The sequence below is a fragment of the Theropithecus gelada genome, chromosome 1 (assembly GCF_003255815.1).
Source record: "Theropithecus gelada isolate Dixy chromosome 1, Tgel_1.0, whole genome shotgun sequence".
In the NCBI taxonomy this organism is placed as follows: domain Eukaryota; kingdom Metazoa; phylum Chordata; class Mammalia; order Primates; family Cercopithecidae; genus Theropithecus; species Theropithecus gelada.
In genome coordinates this window covers 90,034,420-90,048,410 of record NC_037668.1, presented here as the reverse complement: position 1 = coordinate 90,048,410, position 13,991 = coordinate 90,034,420, and the positions used below count along the sequence as shown (strand labels likewise).

The following is a 13,991-nucleotide window of genomic DNA, read 5'->3' as shown; positions in this document are numbered from 1 at the left end:
ACAAAAATTAGCTGGGCATGGTGGTGCATGCCTGTAATCCCAGCTACTCAGGAGGCTGAGGCAGGAGAATCGCTTGAACCCAGGAGGCAGAGGTTACAGTGAGCCGAGATCACACCAGTGCACTCCAACCTGGGCGACAGAGTGAGACTCCATCTCAAAAATAATAAATAAATAAATAAAGTCCTGGGTCCTTAGCTCCTCCTAGTCCCTTTCCTGAGCCTGTGGGCAGGTGTCAGACCTCATTCTACTGAGCTAAAAACCATGTTTCTGAAGAGATAAAAGAGAACTGATAACCTGAGGCTTCTTTGCACATCTTAAAAGCAAACTTAAAATAATCAAGGGGTAGAAATAAAACAGTTATTAACAAGGCAGTGCAAATGTTCACTTCGGTATCAGGACAGAGCTATGAGGTGATGCATGGAGTTGTTATTTAGCTTTCATCACCTGCCGGCTCATGGCAGTGGTCCAAGGAGCTTGAGGGAAAACTGCTGATAAATGAGGCAGACTGATGCCTCTGTCTCCACTGACAGCCTGGTATTATCATGGCACACTTCTGAAAAATTGTTTGAAAAATTATGGGGTAGCCAGGCGCGGTGGCTGATGCCTGTAATCCCAGCACTTTGGGAGGCTGAGGTGGGCGGATCCAACATGGAGAAACCCCGTCTCTACTAAAACTGCAAAAATTAGTTGGGCGTGGTGGCTCATGCCTGTAATCTCAGCTACTCGGGAGGCTGAGGCAGGAAAATCGCTTAAACCCGGGAGGCAGAGATTGCAGCGAGCTGAGATCGTACGATTGCACTCCAGCCCGGGCAACAGGAATGAAACGCCATCTAGAAAAAAAAAAAAAAAGAAGAAGAAAGAAAAATTGTGGGTTGGAGGGAATATCAAACAAATGTTGCTTTTTTCCACTTGCACAGAACTTGCAAATAGACCTAATTGACATTTTTTCATAAACCATATTTTTACAATGAATACCTAAACCTTAGGGGAATATCATTCTGGACAACAATAGTAATAACAGCGAACGCTCACTGAGTGTTTCCTGTGTACTAGGCATGGTTCTAAGTCAGGGGTGTCCAGTCTTTGGCCTCCCTGGGCCACACTGGAAGAAGAACTGTCTTGGGGCACACATAACATACACTAACACTAATGATAGCCAAAAAGCTAAAAATAATGCTTTAAGAAACTGTGAATTTGTGTTGGGCCTCATTCAAAGCTGTCCTGGGCCATAAGTGGCCAACGGGCCACGGGTTGGACAAGCTTGTTCTAAGTCCTTTAAATATATTAGACTGGGCACAGTGACTCACACCTGTAATCTTAGCATTTTGGGAGGCCACAGTGGGTGGCCCAGGAGTTCGAGACCAGTCTGGGCAACATAGTGAAAAACCCTGTTTCTATAAAAAACACAAAGAATTAGCCAGGCGTGGTGACATGCACCTGTAGTCCTAGCTACTCAGGAGGCTGAGGTGGGAGGATCACTTGAGCCCTGGAGGCAGAACTTATAGTGAGATCATGCCACTGCACTCATCCTCAGGCTGGGCAACAGAGCCAAACCCTGTCTCAATAAATAAATAGATAAATAAACTCAATAAATGTCACTTATGAGGTAGGTTGTGTTGTCATCCCCATTTTATAGAGGAGGAAATGCTAAGAAAGGCTAAGTGACTTGATTTAGTGTAATTGTTTTCCTATTGCCCAAAGGAGCTACGTAAGGGAGGACTGCTTGAACCCAGAAGGTTGAGGCTGCAGTGAGCCATGATCGCACCGCTGCACACCAGCCTGGGCAACAGAGCAAGACCTTATCTCAAAAAAAAAAAAAAGTGACATAATTTTTTCAGATAAGCAACAGTACAAAGACGTTTGGTTTTCCCATCACCCTTGAGAGGTGGGGTCATTTATGTAACAGGTATCAGTCTAGGCCTGATGATCCCCTACCTTTCCTTAGGTGGGGAGGAATATGGATACATATCCCCAGGGCTACAAAGCAGGACTTTTAGAATTCTCATCTACTACTTAGTCTTAAAAATATGCCACGTTTGGCCGAGCACGGTGGCTCATGCCTGTAATCCCAGCCCTTTGGGAGGCCGACGTGAGTGGATCATGAGGTCAGGAGTTCAAGACCAGCCTGACCAACATGGTGAAACCCAATCTCTACTAAAAAATACAAAAATTAGCCAGGTGTGGTGGCACGCGCCTGTAATTCCAGCTACTCAGGAGGCTGAGGCAGGAGAGTCACTTAAACCCGGGAGGCGGAGGTTGTAGTGAACCAAGATCATGCCACTGCACTCCAGGCTAGTGACAGAGCGAAACTCCATCTAAAAAAAAAAAAAGAAAAAAAAAAAAAACCTTTGGTCAAGCGCAGTGGCTTATGCCTGTAATAATCCCAACACTTTGGGAGCCCAAGCGGGCAGATTGCTTGAGGTCAGGAGTTTCAGACCAGCCTGACCAACATAGTGAAACCCCATCTCTACTAAAATTACGTTTAAAAAATAAAAAATTAGGCCAGGCGCAGTGGCTCACACCTATAATCCCAGCACTTTGGGAGGCCGAGGTGGGTGGATCACGAGGTCAGGAGATTGAGACCATCCTGGCTAACACAGTGAAACCCCGTCTCTACTAAAAATACAAAAAATTAGCCAGGCATGGTGGCGGGCACCTGTAGTCCCAGCTACTCAGGAGGCTGGGGCAGGAGAATGGTGTGAACCCAGGAGGTGGAGCTTGCAGTGAGCCCAGATCGTGCCACTGTACTCCAGCCTGGACGACAGAGCCAGACTTCGTCTCAAAAAATAAAATAAAATAAAATAAAATAAAAAATAAAAAATTAGCTGGGCGTGGTGGTGCATGCCTGTAGCCCTAGCTACTCGGGAGGCTGGGGCAGGAGAATGGTGTGAACCCAGGAGGTGGAACTTGCAGTGAGCCCAGATCGCGCCACTGCACTCCAGCCTGGACGACAGAGTGAGACTCTGTCTCAAAAAATAAAATAAAATAAAATAAAATAAAATAAAATAAAATAAAATAAAGTAAAATAAAAAATTAGCTGGGCGTGGTGATGCATGCCTGTAGCCCTAGCTACTCAGGAGGCTGAGGCAGGAGAATCGCTTGAACCGGGAGGCGGAGGTTGCAGTGAGCGGAGATCGCACCACTGCACTCCAGCCTAGGCAACAGAGAGAGACTGTCTGAGAAAAACAAACAAACAAATGCCAGGTTTTTGGCTAGGTACATTGGTTCACATCTGTAATCCCAGCACTTTGGGAGGCCAAGGTGGGGGGATCACTTGAGGTCAGTAGTTTGAGACCAGACTGGCCAATACAGTGAAACCCTGTCTCTACTAAAAATACAAAAATTAGCCAGGTGTGGTGGCGTGCACCTACAGGCTACTCAGGAGGCTGAGGCAGGAAAATCACTTAAACCCGGGAGGCAGAGGTTGCAGTGAGCTGAGATCGTACCACTGCACTCCAGCCTGGGTGACAGAGTGAGACCCTGTCTCAAGAAAAATAAATAGATAAACAAATAATGCCAGGTTTTCATTGTATTGTGAAATGTAATTCTTAGTTGTTTTAATATAAAATTGTGGAGTTTTTTTCTCCCTCCATTTTTCAAGGGAGATGGTTGTTCCTAGAAGATTTCCCCCGTTTATCTCACGGTGTTGTTCACCCTCCTGGTACGTGGCACAGTAGACCCCTGGGCCCTTGGAAAGGACCTACTAGCACAGCCATCAGTTTAAGAGTTACACACAAATGTGAGCTAGCGAGTGTGAAACCTAAAATGCACAGCCATGGTGGCATTCCAGGCATAGGGGCAGGTGAGGGATGAGCTCCAGAGCCGGACAGACCTGAGTGTTCCCAACCCACTTTGCCTTCACGTGAGTGGACAATGTAACTTCTCTGGCTCTCAGTGTCCTCATCTGTACAATAGGAATAATATCTTGTGCTCCGGTTTAGGAAATGAAGTCATGGCCACTAGACCTTTGGCCATCTCTGGCTTTGTTGTGGGCCTCCCTTGCTGGGTATCCTCGGAAAACTTGTCAAGAAAAGTAATCAGCTGGTGCAGTGGCTCATGCCTGTAGTCTCAGCACTTTGGGAGGCCAAGGAGGGTGGATCACGAGGTCAGGAGTTCAGGACCAGCCTGACCAACATGGTGAAACCCCGTCTCTACTAAAAATACAAAAAAATTAGCCAGGTGTGGTGGTGCATGTCTGTAATCCCAGCTACTCAGGAGGTGGAGGCAGGAGAATTGCTTGAACCCAGGAGGTGGAGGTTGCAGTGAGCTGAGATCAAGCCACTGCACTCCAGCCTGGGTGACAGAGCGAGACTCCATCTCACAAAAAAAAAAAAAGATAAAGAAAAAGAAAAGTAACCAGCTTTAAAGGCTGCTGCAAATGTAAACCACTGGAAAGCATTGCTCTAGTCCATGGCTTTCTAACCAGCAAGCAGTGTCCTGTTGAAACGGCTGAAGTGGAGTCTGGCTCCCGGCTCCTCAGGAGCCCTTCCAGCACCCATTGCTTCTCTTGCAGGCGTCTGCAACGTGGACCATCAGAACAAAGCTGGCTACACTGCCGTAATGATCACTCCCTTGGCTTCCGCAGAGACCAATGAAGACATGGCTGTTGTCTGGAAGCTCTTAAGAGAAGGAAATGTGAACATTCAAGCTACTCAGGTGGGTGGAATGAACATGATCTCTTCCGTAAATGCAGGGGCACCTCCCAGCTTTATTCTGCTAGCGTGGAGAGAAATTCCATGCAGATCCATGTAGTTTTTAACCCAAGTGAGGCTGGGACCTCCAAATGGCATCAGGCAAAGCCTGAATGTTCAGTTTTCCTTATAGGCTCCTGAGACCCAGTCAGGCTTGCACAGAGGTCAGTGAGCTTCTAATACAGGCCCCAGTCTGAAACTGAGCAAATTCCATCCGGGAGCAACCTCCCATTCTCAGTTGCCATCTTGAGAAGGCATTTGCTAGTTGGCTGCTCTAAGAAAGCCCTTACAGGTGACCCACCTTGATCATGGCCCAGAGCATCTAACTAGGCTCTTTGGAGGTCCAGTCCTTTAAAGAAGTTCTCACCTCTATCACTCCAAAGCCTTTTAACAAGGTCATGAGTCCTCAGACTGAGGGAAACTGTGGATAGCCAGGGCAGACAGAAGCATTGGCTCATCATTCCTAGGGGCGTGAGGATTTCCACTTTCCAGGCTTATATCAGCTTAGCTCAGAGGCTTATTAGAGAGTTCTGCAGGTCATTATCAATCAACCTGGCATGCTGCCTCCGCCCTTGAAATAACCAGATCCCAAAACACTCCTGTCTGCCTTACCTTTGCACCAACAAGTGTGAGTGGCATTATTCCAGACACACAAATCACGCCCCAGTCCTCAGGAGCAGTGCCATGGGCCAGGCTGGGAACAGCAGTTGCTGCGAAGAGCCAGTGGAGCCCTACACAAATGTAGTAGCCAGGGATTCAGGACACGTGGGCTCCACGAATTCCTTGGGTCACTTGCGCCCTAGGTCACAAGAGCCCTTAAAGGTCACCTAGGTCTACCCCTTATTATTTTGCAAAATCCTACAAGGTGGTCTCCAGCTCCAGGACCTCCAGTGTCAGGAAACTCACGCTCTACCAAAGCAGCCCATTTGTTACTCTAGACAGCTCTGATAACTTTCTATACTAAGCCAAAACTGGGTACTCTGAATCTTTCTTTTTTTGGAAACAGAGTCTCGCTCTGTCACCCCGGCTGGAGTGCAATGGCGTGATCTCGGCACGCTGCAACCTCCACCTCCCGGTTCAAGCGATTCTTCTGCCTCAGTCTTCCAAGTAGCTGAGACTACAGGCACCCGCCATCATGCCTAGCTAATTTTTGTGTTTTTTAGCGATGGGGTTTCACTGTGTTGGCCAGACTGGTCTTGAACTCCTGACCTCAGATGATCCACCCGTCTTGGCCTTTCAAAGTGCCGGGATTACAGGCGTGAGCCAGCGCGCCCGGCCTCTGAATCTTTCATGGAGTGATTAGAAGTTGATCGGGGTTCACTCCGAAAAACGATCTTAAGACAGCAAAGGCAGCGCAGAGGATTGGAATGTCTCTATTCATCTTCTGGGGCCCTCTGCTTGAGAACACAGGGTGGGGGTGTGGTCCTTACCCAGAAGGGCTTTGAGTTAGACAGGGCTCCACATAGAACAACAAGGACTCCTCAAAAGGTCATTTGCCCATTTTTTGAACCTACAGGAATGAATGGAGTATGTTTAACTCTCCTTTCTCCTGGAGTGATCATAGATGATAAGGTAACTGTTGAGAACTGTGAAGAGTCTGGGCTTTTACCCCATGTTAAAGCTAACAAGGTGGCCTGCTACAGTTTTGTGGATACTGGCAGAAGACATGAGACTTTTGTGCCCAAGACAAAGGACCATGTATTACCCACAGCCGAAGCAGTAGCCATAGTATCAGCATTGCCCAAATCCCAGCTCCTACGGGGCAGTGTGAGGAGGGCCAGAAAGCTGAGCATGGAGTGGGCTGTGTTACAGGACAGGACGCCTGAGCATAGGGAAACTGAAGCTTTGATAAGGGACGCTAAGCCTGCCTGCCCTTTTCTCCAAAGAAGACATAAGGCTGTTAACTATATAAACACCCTTAAAAAGATAGTCTAGAAAAAAAGGGCAGATTGTGGTGTGCTTTACTCACCGGATGTGCAGAAAAGCAAGAGACTTATGGAAAATGGACTCCTAACAATATATTAAGCACCACTGTCCCATACTCCCCCAGAGTGATTGCAGATAGTAACCCAACCCGATGGCGAAGTCATCGTTGCATACTAACAGCAACCCTAGTGATGGCCAGAAACCAATATTTGTAGATTGCTTTCTGGTTTTCAAGGTATTCTACTCACCTACAACTCCTGTTCCATAAGACTCAATACAGCTAATGTTTCATTTTTAACTAATGTTTCCCATAAATATGTTAATTATTTTCTAAATTGTCCCTCTTGTAAGAGGGGATGCTTGCAAGAGGATCAAAATCAACCCCTTCTTTGTACAGAGAAGAAACTGATGCTGTAGGAGGACAAGGGACTCATTCTGGGTGACCACAGGAGGGATGAGAATGCATAGCTGCAGCCATTCCCTTTAACTCCCCCTGGGCCTTCACATGTGAAGAGAGGCGGAGGTACCAGATTCAATGGGAATGCGCTGGGAGTCTCCTAGGAACAAGCTGCTTCTCTCTGGATCTCCAGGGCAGTGCCGCAGCATATAGTAGCTCTCTGTAAATGCTCATTGAATTAAATTATATTGAAAGGGACCAGGAGAACGATGAGGAAGGAAGGGGTCCTGCATCAGGCAGAGGAGCAGATGTGAGGACCATCTGCATATGTCAAATGGCTTTAATAACAGTTGGGGTCTGGGCGCGGTGGCTCATGCCTATATTCCCAGCACTTTGGGAGGCCAAGGCGGGCTGATCACTTGAGGCTGGGAGTTTGAGGCTAGCCTGGCCAACATAGTGAAACTCCATCTCCACTAAAAATACAAAAAAAAAAAAAACTTAACTGGGCATGGTGGTGGGCGCCTGTAATCCCAGCGACTTGGGAGGCTGAGGCAGGAGAATCGGTTGAACCTGGGAAGCAGAGGTTGCAGTGAGCCGAGACTGTGCCATTGCACTCCAACCTGGGTGACAGAGCAAGACTCCGTCTCAAAAATAATAATAATAATAATAAAACAGTTGGAAAGAGGGGTCTGGAAACTTTGTGGTCTGGATAGTTCAGTAAACAACCGTATATATGTATGTATATACATGTATATGTATGTATCAACCTGGCATGCTGCCTCAGCCCTTGAAATAACCAGATCCCAAAACACTCCTATCTGCCTTATCTCTGCACCAGCAAGTGTGAGTGGTATTATTCCAGACACACAAATCATGCCCCCGTCCTCAGGAGCCATATATATATATGTATGTATATATACACACATATACACACACATATACGTATATATACATACATATATATACACATATATGTATATGTGTATATATACATGTATATGTGTATGTGTACATGTATATATACATGTATGTGTACATATACGTATATGTGTGTATATACACACACACACACAAACACATACATGTAATATATACAAGGTCTGGAAACCTTGTGGTCTGGATAGTTCAGCGACAAGGTTTCATCATGTTGGCTAGGCTGGTCTTGAACTCCTGACCTCAAGTGATCCGCCCATCTCAGCTTCCCAAAGTGCTGAGATTACAGCCATGAGCCACCGCACCCGGCCCTATGTATATCTCTACAGTCCTCTCATCCAACTTTATTATATTTTGCCCTCATGGTTGTCCTGGGTTCCAGGCAGGTGTCTCTGATGGGACATCAGGCTTTGTAAGGTTGAAGAATAAGGCAAGAACCGTTTTCTCTCCTTTTGGATCCCTTGAGGCCCTGAAAGCACTATCTTACATGTAAAAACTGCTGAGGGCGGCCGGGCGCGGTGGTTCACACCTGTAATCCCAGCACTTTGGGAGGCTGAGGTGGGAGGATCACCTGAGGTCAAGATTTCGAGACCAGCCCGACCAACATAGTGAAACTCCATCTCTACTAAAAATACAAAAATTAGCCGGGCATACTGACGGGCACTTGTAATCCCAGCTACTCGGGAGGCTGAGGCAGGAGAATGGCTTGAACCTGGGAGGTGGAGGTTGCAGTGAGCCAAGATTGCACCATTGCACTCCAGCCTGGGCAACAGAGCAAGACTCCATCTCAAAAAAAAAAAAAAAACAAACATTGGCCAGATGGAGTGGCATACGCCTATGGTCACAGCTACTCAGGAGGCTGAGGTAGGAGGATCACTTGAGCCCGGGAGGCAGAGTTTGCAGTGAGTCGTGATCATGCTACTCCACTCCAGCCTGGGTGATAGAGTGAGATTCTGTCTCAAAAAATATATATATATATATATATTTATATATATATAAATATATATATATACACACACACACACACACACACACAGACACACACACACATATAGTATATATAAGAAAATCTATGGGAAATGGGAAATGATGGTCAATTTGTAATCAGAAAAATTACTACTGTACATTATTATATTTACATCCTTTATCTCATTTGATTCCCACAAAAGCCTTGTGAGGTACACAGGACAAATCATTGTTTTTTATATATATATATATATATATATTTTTTTTTTTTTTTTTGAGACAGATCTTGTTCTGTTGCCCAAGCTGGAGTGCAGTAGCACAATCTCAGCTCGCTGCAACCTCTGCCTCCCGGGTTCAAGCGATTCTCCTGCCTCAGCCTCCCGAGTAGCAGGTGCCCGCCACCATGCCTAGCTAATTTTTGTATTTTTTTTTTTTAGTAGAGACAGAGTTTCACCATGTTGGCCAGGCTGGTCTTGAACTCCTGACCTCAGGTGATCTGCCCGCCTTGGCCTCCCAAAGTGCAGGGATTACAGGCATGAGCCACTGCACCCTGCCCCAATTGTTATATTAATTCTTAAGAGAAGGAAAACCAGCTGGGCACAGTGACTCACACCTGTAATCCCAGCATGTTGGGAGGCCAAGGAGGGTGGATCACCTGAGGTCAGGAGTTCAAGACCAGCCTGGTCAACATGGGGAAACCCCGTCTCTACTAAAAATACAAAAATTAGCTGGGCATGGTGGCAGGTGCCTGTAACCCCAGCTACTTGGGAGGCTGAGGCAGGAGAATGGCTTGAACCCAGGAGGTGGAGGTTGCAGTGAGCCAAGATCGCGCCATTGCACTCCAGCCTGGGTGACAAGAATGAGACTTCATCTCAAAAAAAAAAAAAAACTAGCCAGATGTAGTGAGTGGCACATGCCTGTGAGCCCATCTACTTGGGAGGCTAAGGTGGGAGAATCACTTGATCCCAAAAGATTGACGCTGAAGTGAGCTGTGATTGTGCCACTGCACTCCAGCCTGGGTAACACAGCAAGACCCCATATTTAAAAAAAAAAAAAGAAAAACCAAGAATCAAGAAGACAGTGACGTGACCTGAATCATGCATTAGGAAACAGCAGAACTAGAGCTTGAACTTGCTTTCTGATTCCAGCTCATTGCTATGTCCACCTATGATTACAGAGATGCCCAACATTACTGTCAATGTCTATAGATTAGAAATGACCACGGGACATGCAACCAGAGACCATGTTGAGAGAGGAGGGTTCTGGTTATCCTTCAACGGAAAATTTCAGAGGCATTGAGCAGAGAAGGCTTCATGGGGAAAGTCAGGCTGAGGCAGGCAGTAAGAAGCCATGATGCTCAAGCACTCAACCTTCATCTGTTCCATCATTCCACATTTATCAGCATGTTCTTGGTGCTGGACACTGGGGAGACAGGGACAAAAACACTTAGTCCCTGCTGTCAACAATGTCACATCCATGAGAAAGAGCAGTTGACAAGTTGCAATACTAAGTGGTGAGTGCTGTGTTAGGAATCCCGTGCCTGAGGCTTTAGCGAGGATGTAGCGTTTCACTAATCTTAAAAGAGTAGAAGTTTGCCAAGCAGAGAAGGTTATGTCCCATATCAAGGGCAGGAGACTCAGATCAGTGGTTGTGTTCTTGGAAGTCTCTGATGAGCACACCCAGGCTGGAGAGGCGGTCCTTCCCCACTGGCAGCAACCTCACCACATCCTGTGGCTCTGCATGCAGGGAGGCCAGACTGCACTGATGCTGGGAGTCAGCCACGACAGGGAGGACATGGTTCAAGCGCTGCTTAGCTGCCAGGCAGACGTCAATCTGCAGGACCAGGATGGATCCTCGGCCCTCATGCTGGCCTGTCACCATGGCAACGTGGACCTGGTGCGGCTGCTCCTGGCACACCCGGCCTGCGACAGCAGTCTGACTGACAAGGTGAGACTTACAGGCAATTAACAAGTAGCTGTTGCTGGGCAGGATGGCTCATGCCTGTAATCCCAGCACTTTGGGAGGCTGAGGTGGGAGGATCACTTGAGACCAGGAGTTCAAGACTAGCCTGAGCAACATAGGGAGACCCCATCTCTTTAAAAAAAAAAAATGTAGCTGTTGAACTTCCCCTCCTGAAGAGTGCCTTGCCAGCCAGCAAAATTCAAGGAACCCTATGGCAGTGCAACAAAATCAGCCTTCTAAAGCTGTTGTGGGATTTTTTTTTTTTTTTTTGAGACGGAGTCTGCCTCTGTCGCCCAGACTAGAGTGCAGTGGCGCGATCTGGGCTCACTGCAAGCTCCGCCTCCCAGGTTCACGCCATTCTCCTGCCTCAGCCTCCGGAGTTACTGGGACTACAGGCGCCCGCCACCACGCCCGGCTAATTTTTTGTATTTTTAGCAGAGATGGGGTTTCACCGTGTTAGATAGGATGGTCTCGATCTCCTGACCTCGTGATCCACCCGCCTCGGCCTCCCGAAGTGCTGGGATTACAGGCGTGAGCCACTGCGCCCGGCCTTGTGGGATTTAAATAAGAGGCTCAGCACAGTGGCTCATGTCTGTAATCCCAGCACTTTCAGAGGCCAAGGCAGGAGGATTGCTTGAGGCCAAGAGTTCAAGACCAGCCTGGGCAGCACAGTGAGACCCCATCTCTACTAAAAATACAAAAATTAGCTGGGCCTGGTGGTGGAAACCTGTAATTCCAGTTACTCTGGCGGCTGAGGCAGGAGGATCACTTGAACGTGCGAGGTGGAGGTTGCAGTGAGCTGAGATCGTACCACTGCACCACAACCTGGGCAACAAGAGTGAAACTCTGTCTCACACAAAAAGCAAAACAAAACAAAACATTAACCAGGTGTGGTGTTGCATGCCTGTAATCCCAGCTGCTCAGCAGGCTGAGGCAGGAGGATTTCTTGAGCCCAGAAGGTTGAGGTTGCAGTGAGCCACGATCAGGCCACTGCACTCCATCCTGGGTGACAGAATGAGATCCTGTCTCTAAAAAATTTAAAAAATAAATAAATAAATGAGATGATTCATGGTAAATGTTTGGAGTCTTAGAGCTGCAAAACCCACAACCCTAGCTTTTCACAACACCATCTTGGGCAACACCCAGGTCTGGGTATATTCAGCCTCATTTGGTCACGGCAATAATAACATGTGGGCTTTGAGGCAGTAGCTTAGATGGGGAAGCTCTGCTGTCCAATAGGGACTCAAAAGCCTTCAGAAGGAATCAACCTTACAGAGTCATCTCTGTAGTCATTTAACTGAAAGTGCCTCTCGGACACAGATCCATTTTATGAAGCAGCCCATTCCATCAAGCCAGCCTACTTGAAGTTGCACTGTCAGTCACAGGCTTCTTAAATAAACTTCCTCATAAGGTGATGGCAATGATGATGATGACAATAGTAACTAATCAGTAACAATAGTAACCAACACATATGGAGGGCTTACTCTGTGTCAGGTACTGTACTAAGCATTTGTCATGGACCGTCTCATTTAAACCCCACAACAATCTTGTGAGATTGTCTTCCTACTGCCCCACTTTGCTCAAAGAGACGGAGGCATCAAATGGTTAGGTTACATACCCAGGATTACTCAGCTAGTGGAACCCGGCTCCATTAAACTCCTGGGCCCATACCCTTAACTGTTCCATCATCATCACTGTTTCACATTGAAGCATCCATGTCTCTGGCTCCCTGCTGAATCCCCCACACCTAGTAGAGTGTCTGCCACATATCACTGAATCAATCAACAAATGAGTGAGTGAACCCCTAAACTTTGGAGGTAAGTCAACAGTAAGTGACCTTGTTCCTGATAATTACGGTAGGTATAATAATATTTCTAGAGTGCTCCTGGGAACTAAACCTTTCCCATGCATTACGTCTAATCCTCTCCCTCTCAGTAATCCAGTGACATAGATACTGATGTCCACTTTTTACTGATGAGAAAACAGGCCTGGAGATGTTACGTAACTGACCTAAGAGTTACAGCCTACTGATTCTCAGAGCAGAGATTCAAGCCTAGGTCTGACTCCAGTATCCTTAATATTGGCACCGTAATGTAATGATTTAAGCAGCTGTCTTTATCCTTTCTTAACAGCCACAGTTCAAAGGAAACAAAAACCTGGCGAGGGGAAGAGAGTCCTCTCCCTGCCCAGGGGCAGCACCTCTTACTGGGCCACATTTAAACTACCCGGAGATTGACTCATCAGCAATTTAAGCTGCTGTGTCCCTCAGTCACACCTGTCTGCAGCAGGCACCCATCCAGTGACTCTAGGTCCTGTGAACCCTACCTTCACCCCAAAGCCATTTCTGAGATCATTAGAGAGCACAGACCTTCTTGACATTCATTTGGGAACAGGGGTGGACTACTAGAAACCAGAGCCTCCTCTTCCAAACATTATATGGTCAGACAAAGGATCTGTGCTAATGAGCTCCCTGCTGGGTTGTCCTGGGGGAGAAGGAGGCAGCCCTAATCTGGAACAGGCCTGTACATCAAAGGCCCCCGGCCCTCTAAGGCATAGCCACTGCTGATGCCCAAAGAGGTCTGAGATGGGAGGCCTGTGGGACAGGCAGGCAGGCAGGCATGAGCTTTGGAAGTCCCTGGTTAGCTGGGATAATCAGGCAGTGGATCTGAGAGCTCTCCTGGGTATCTCTGGAGGTCTGTCACAGGTATGAGAGAGCTTAGTGGCTGCTTTCTGATGGTGGAAGAGTTGTGGGATCTGTTGCATTTCAGACAACTCAAGCATGATTGTTAGAAGCATGGACTTTAGGCCGGGCGCGGTGGCTCAAGCCTGTAATCCCAGCACTTTGGGAGGCCGAGATGGGCGGATCACGAGGTCAGGAGATCGAGACCATCCTGGCTAACACGGTGAAACCCCGTCTCTACTAAGAAATACAAAAAATAGCCGGGCGAGGTGGCGGGTGCCTGTAGTCCCAGCTACTCGGGAGGCTGAGGCCGGAGAATGGAGTGAACCCGGGAGGCGGAGCTTGCAGTGAGCTGAGATCCGGCCACTGCACTCCAGCCTGGGCTACAGAGCGAGACTCCGTCTCAAAAAAAAAAAAAAAAAAAAAAAAAGAAGCA

At 47.5% G+C, this 13,991-nt stretch overlaps 1 protein-coding gene across 2 annotated transcripts in view; it reads left to right on the top strand.

Annotated features, from left to right (window-relative positions):
* The window catches only part of KANK4 (KN motif and ankyrin repeat domains 4), a 90,962-nt gene that overhangs the window by 68,969 nt on the left and 8,002 nt on the right, over nucleotides 1-13,991 (top strand). For both annotated transcript variants that reach the window (XM_025395711.1, XM_025395721.1), the window contains 2 exons: nucleotides 4,514-4,656; nucleotides 10,660-10,860. In XM_025395711.1, coding sequence (XP_025251496.1) covers nucleotides 4,514-4,656; nucleotides 10,660-10,860 — 344 coding nt within the window. The remainder of the gene's footprint in view (nucleotides 1-4,513; nucleotides 4,657-10,659; nucleotides 10,861-13,991) is intronic.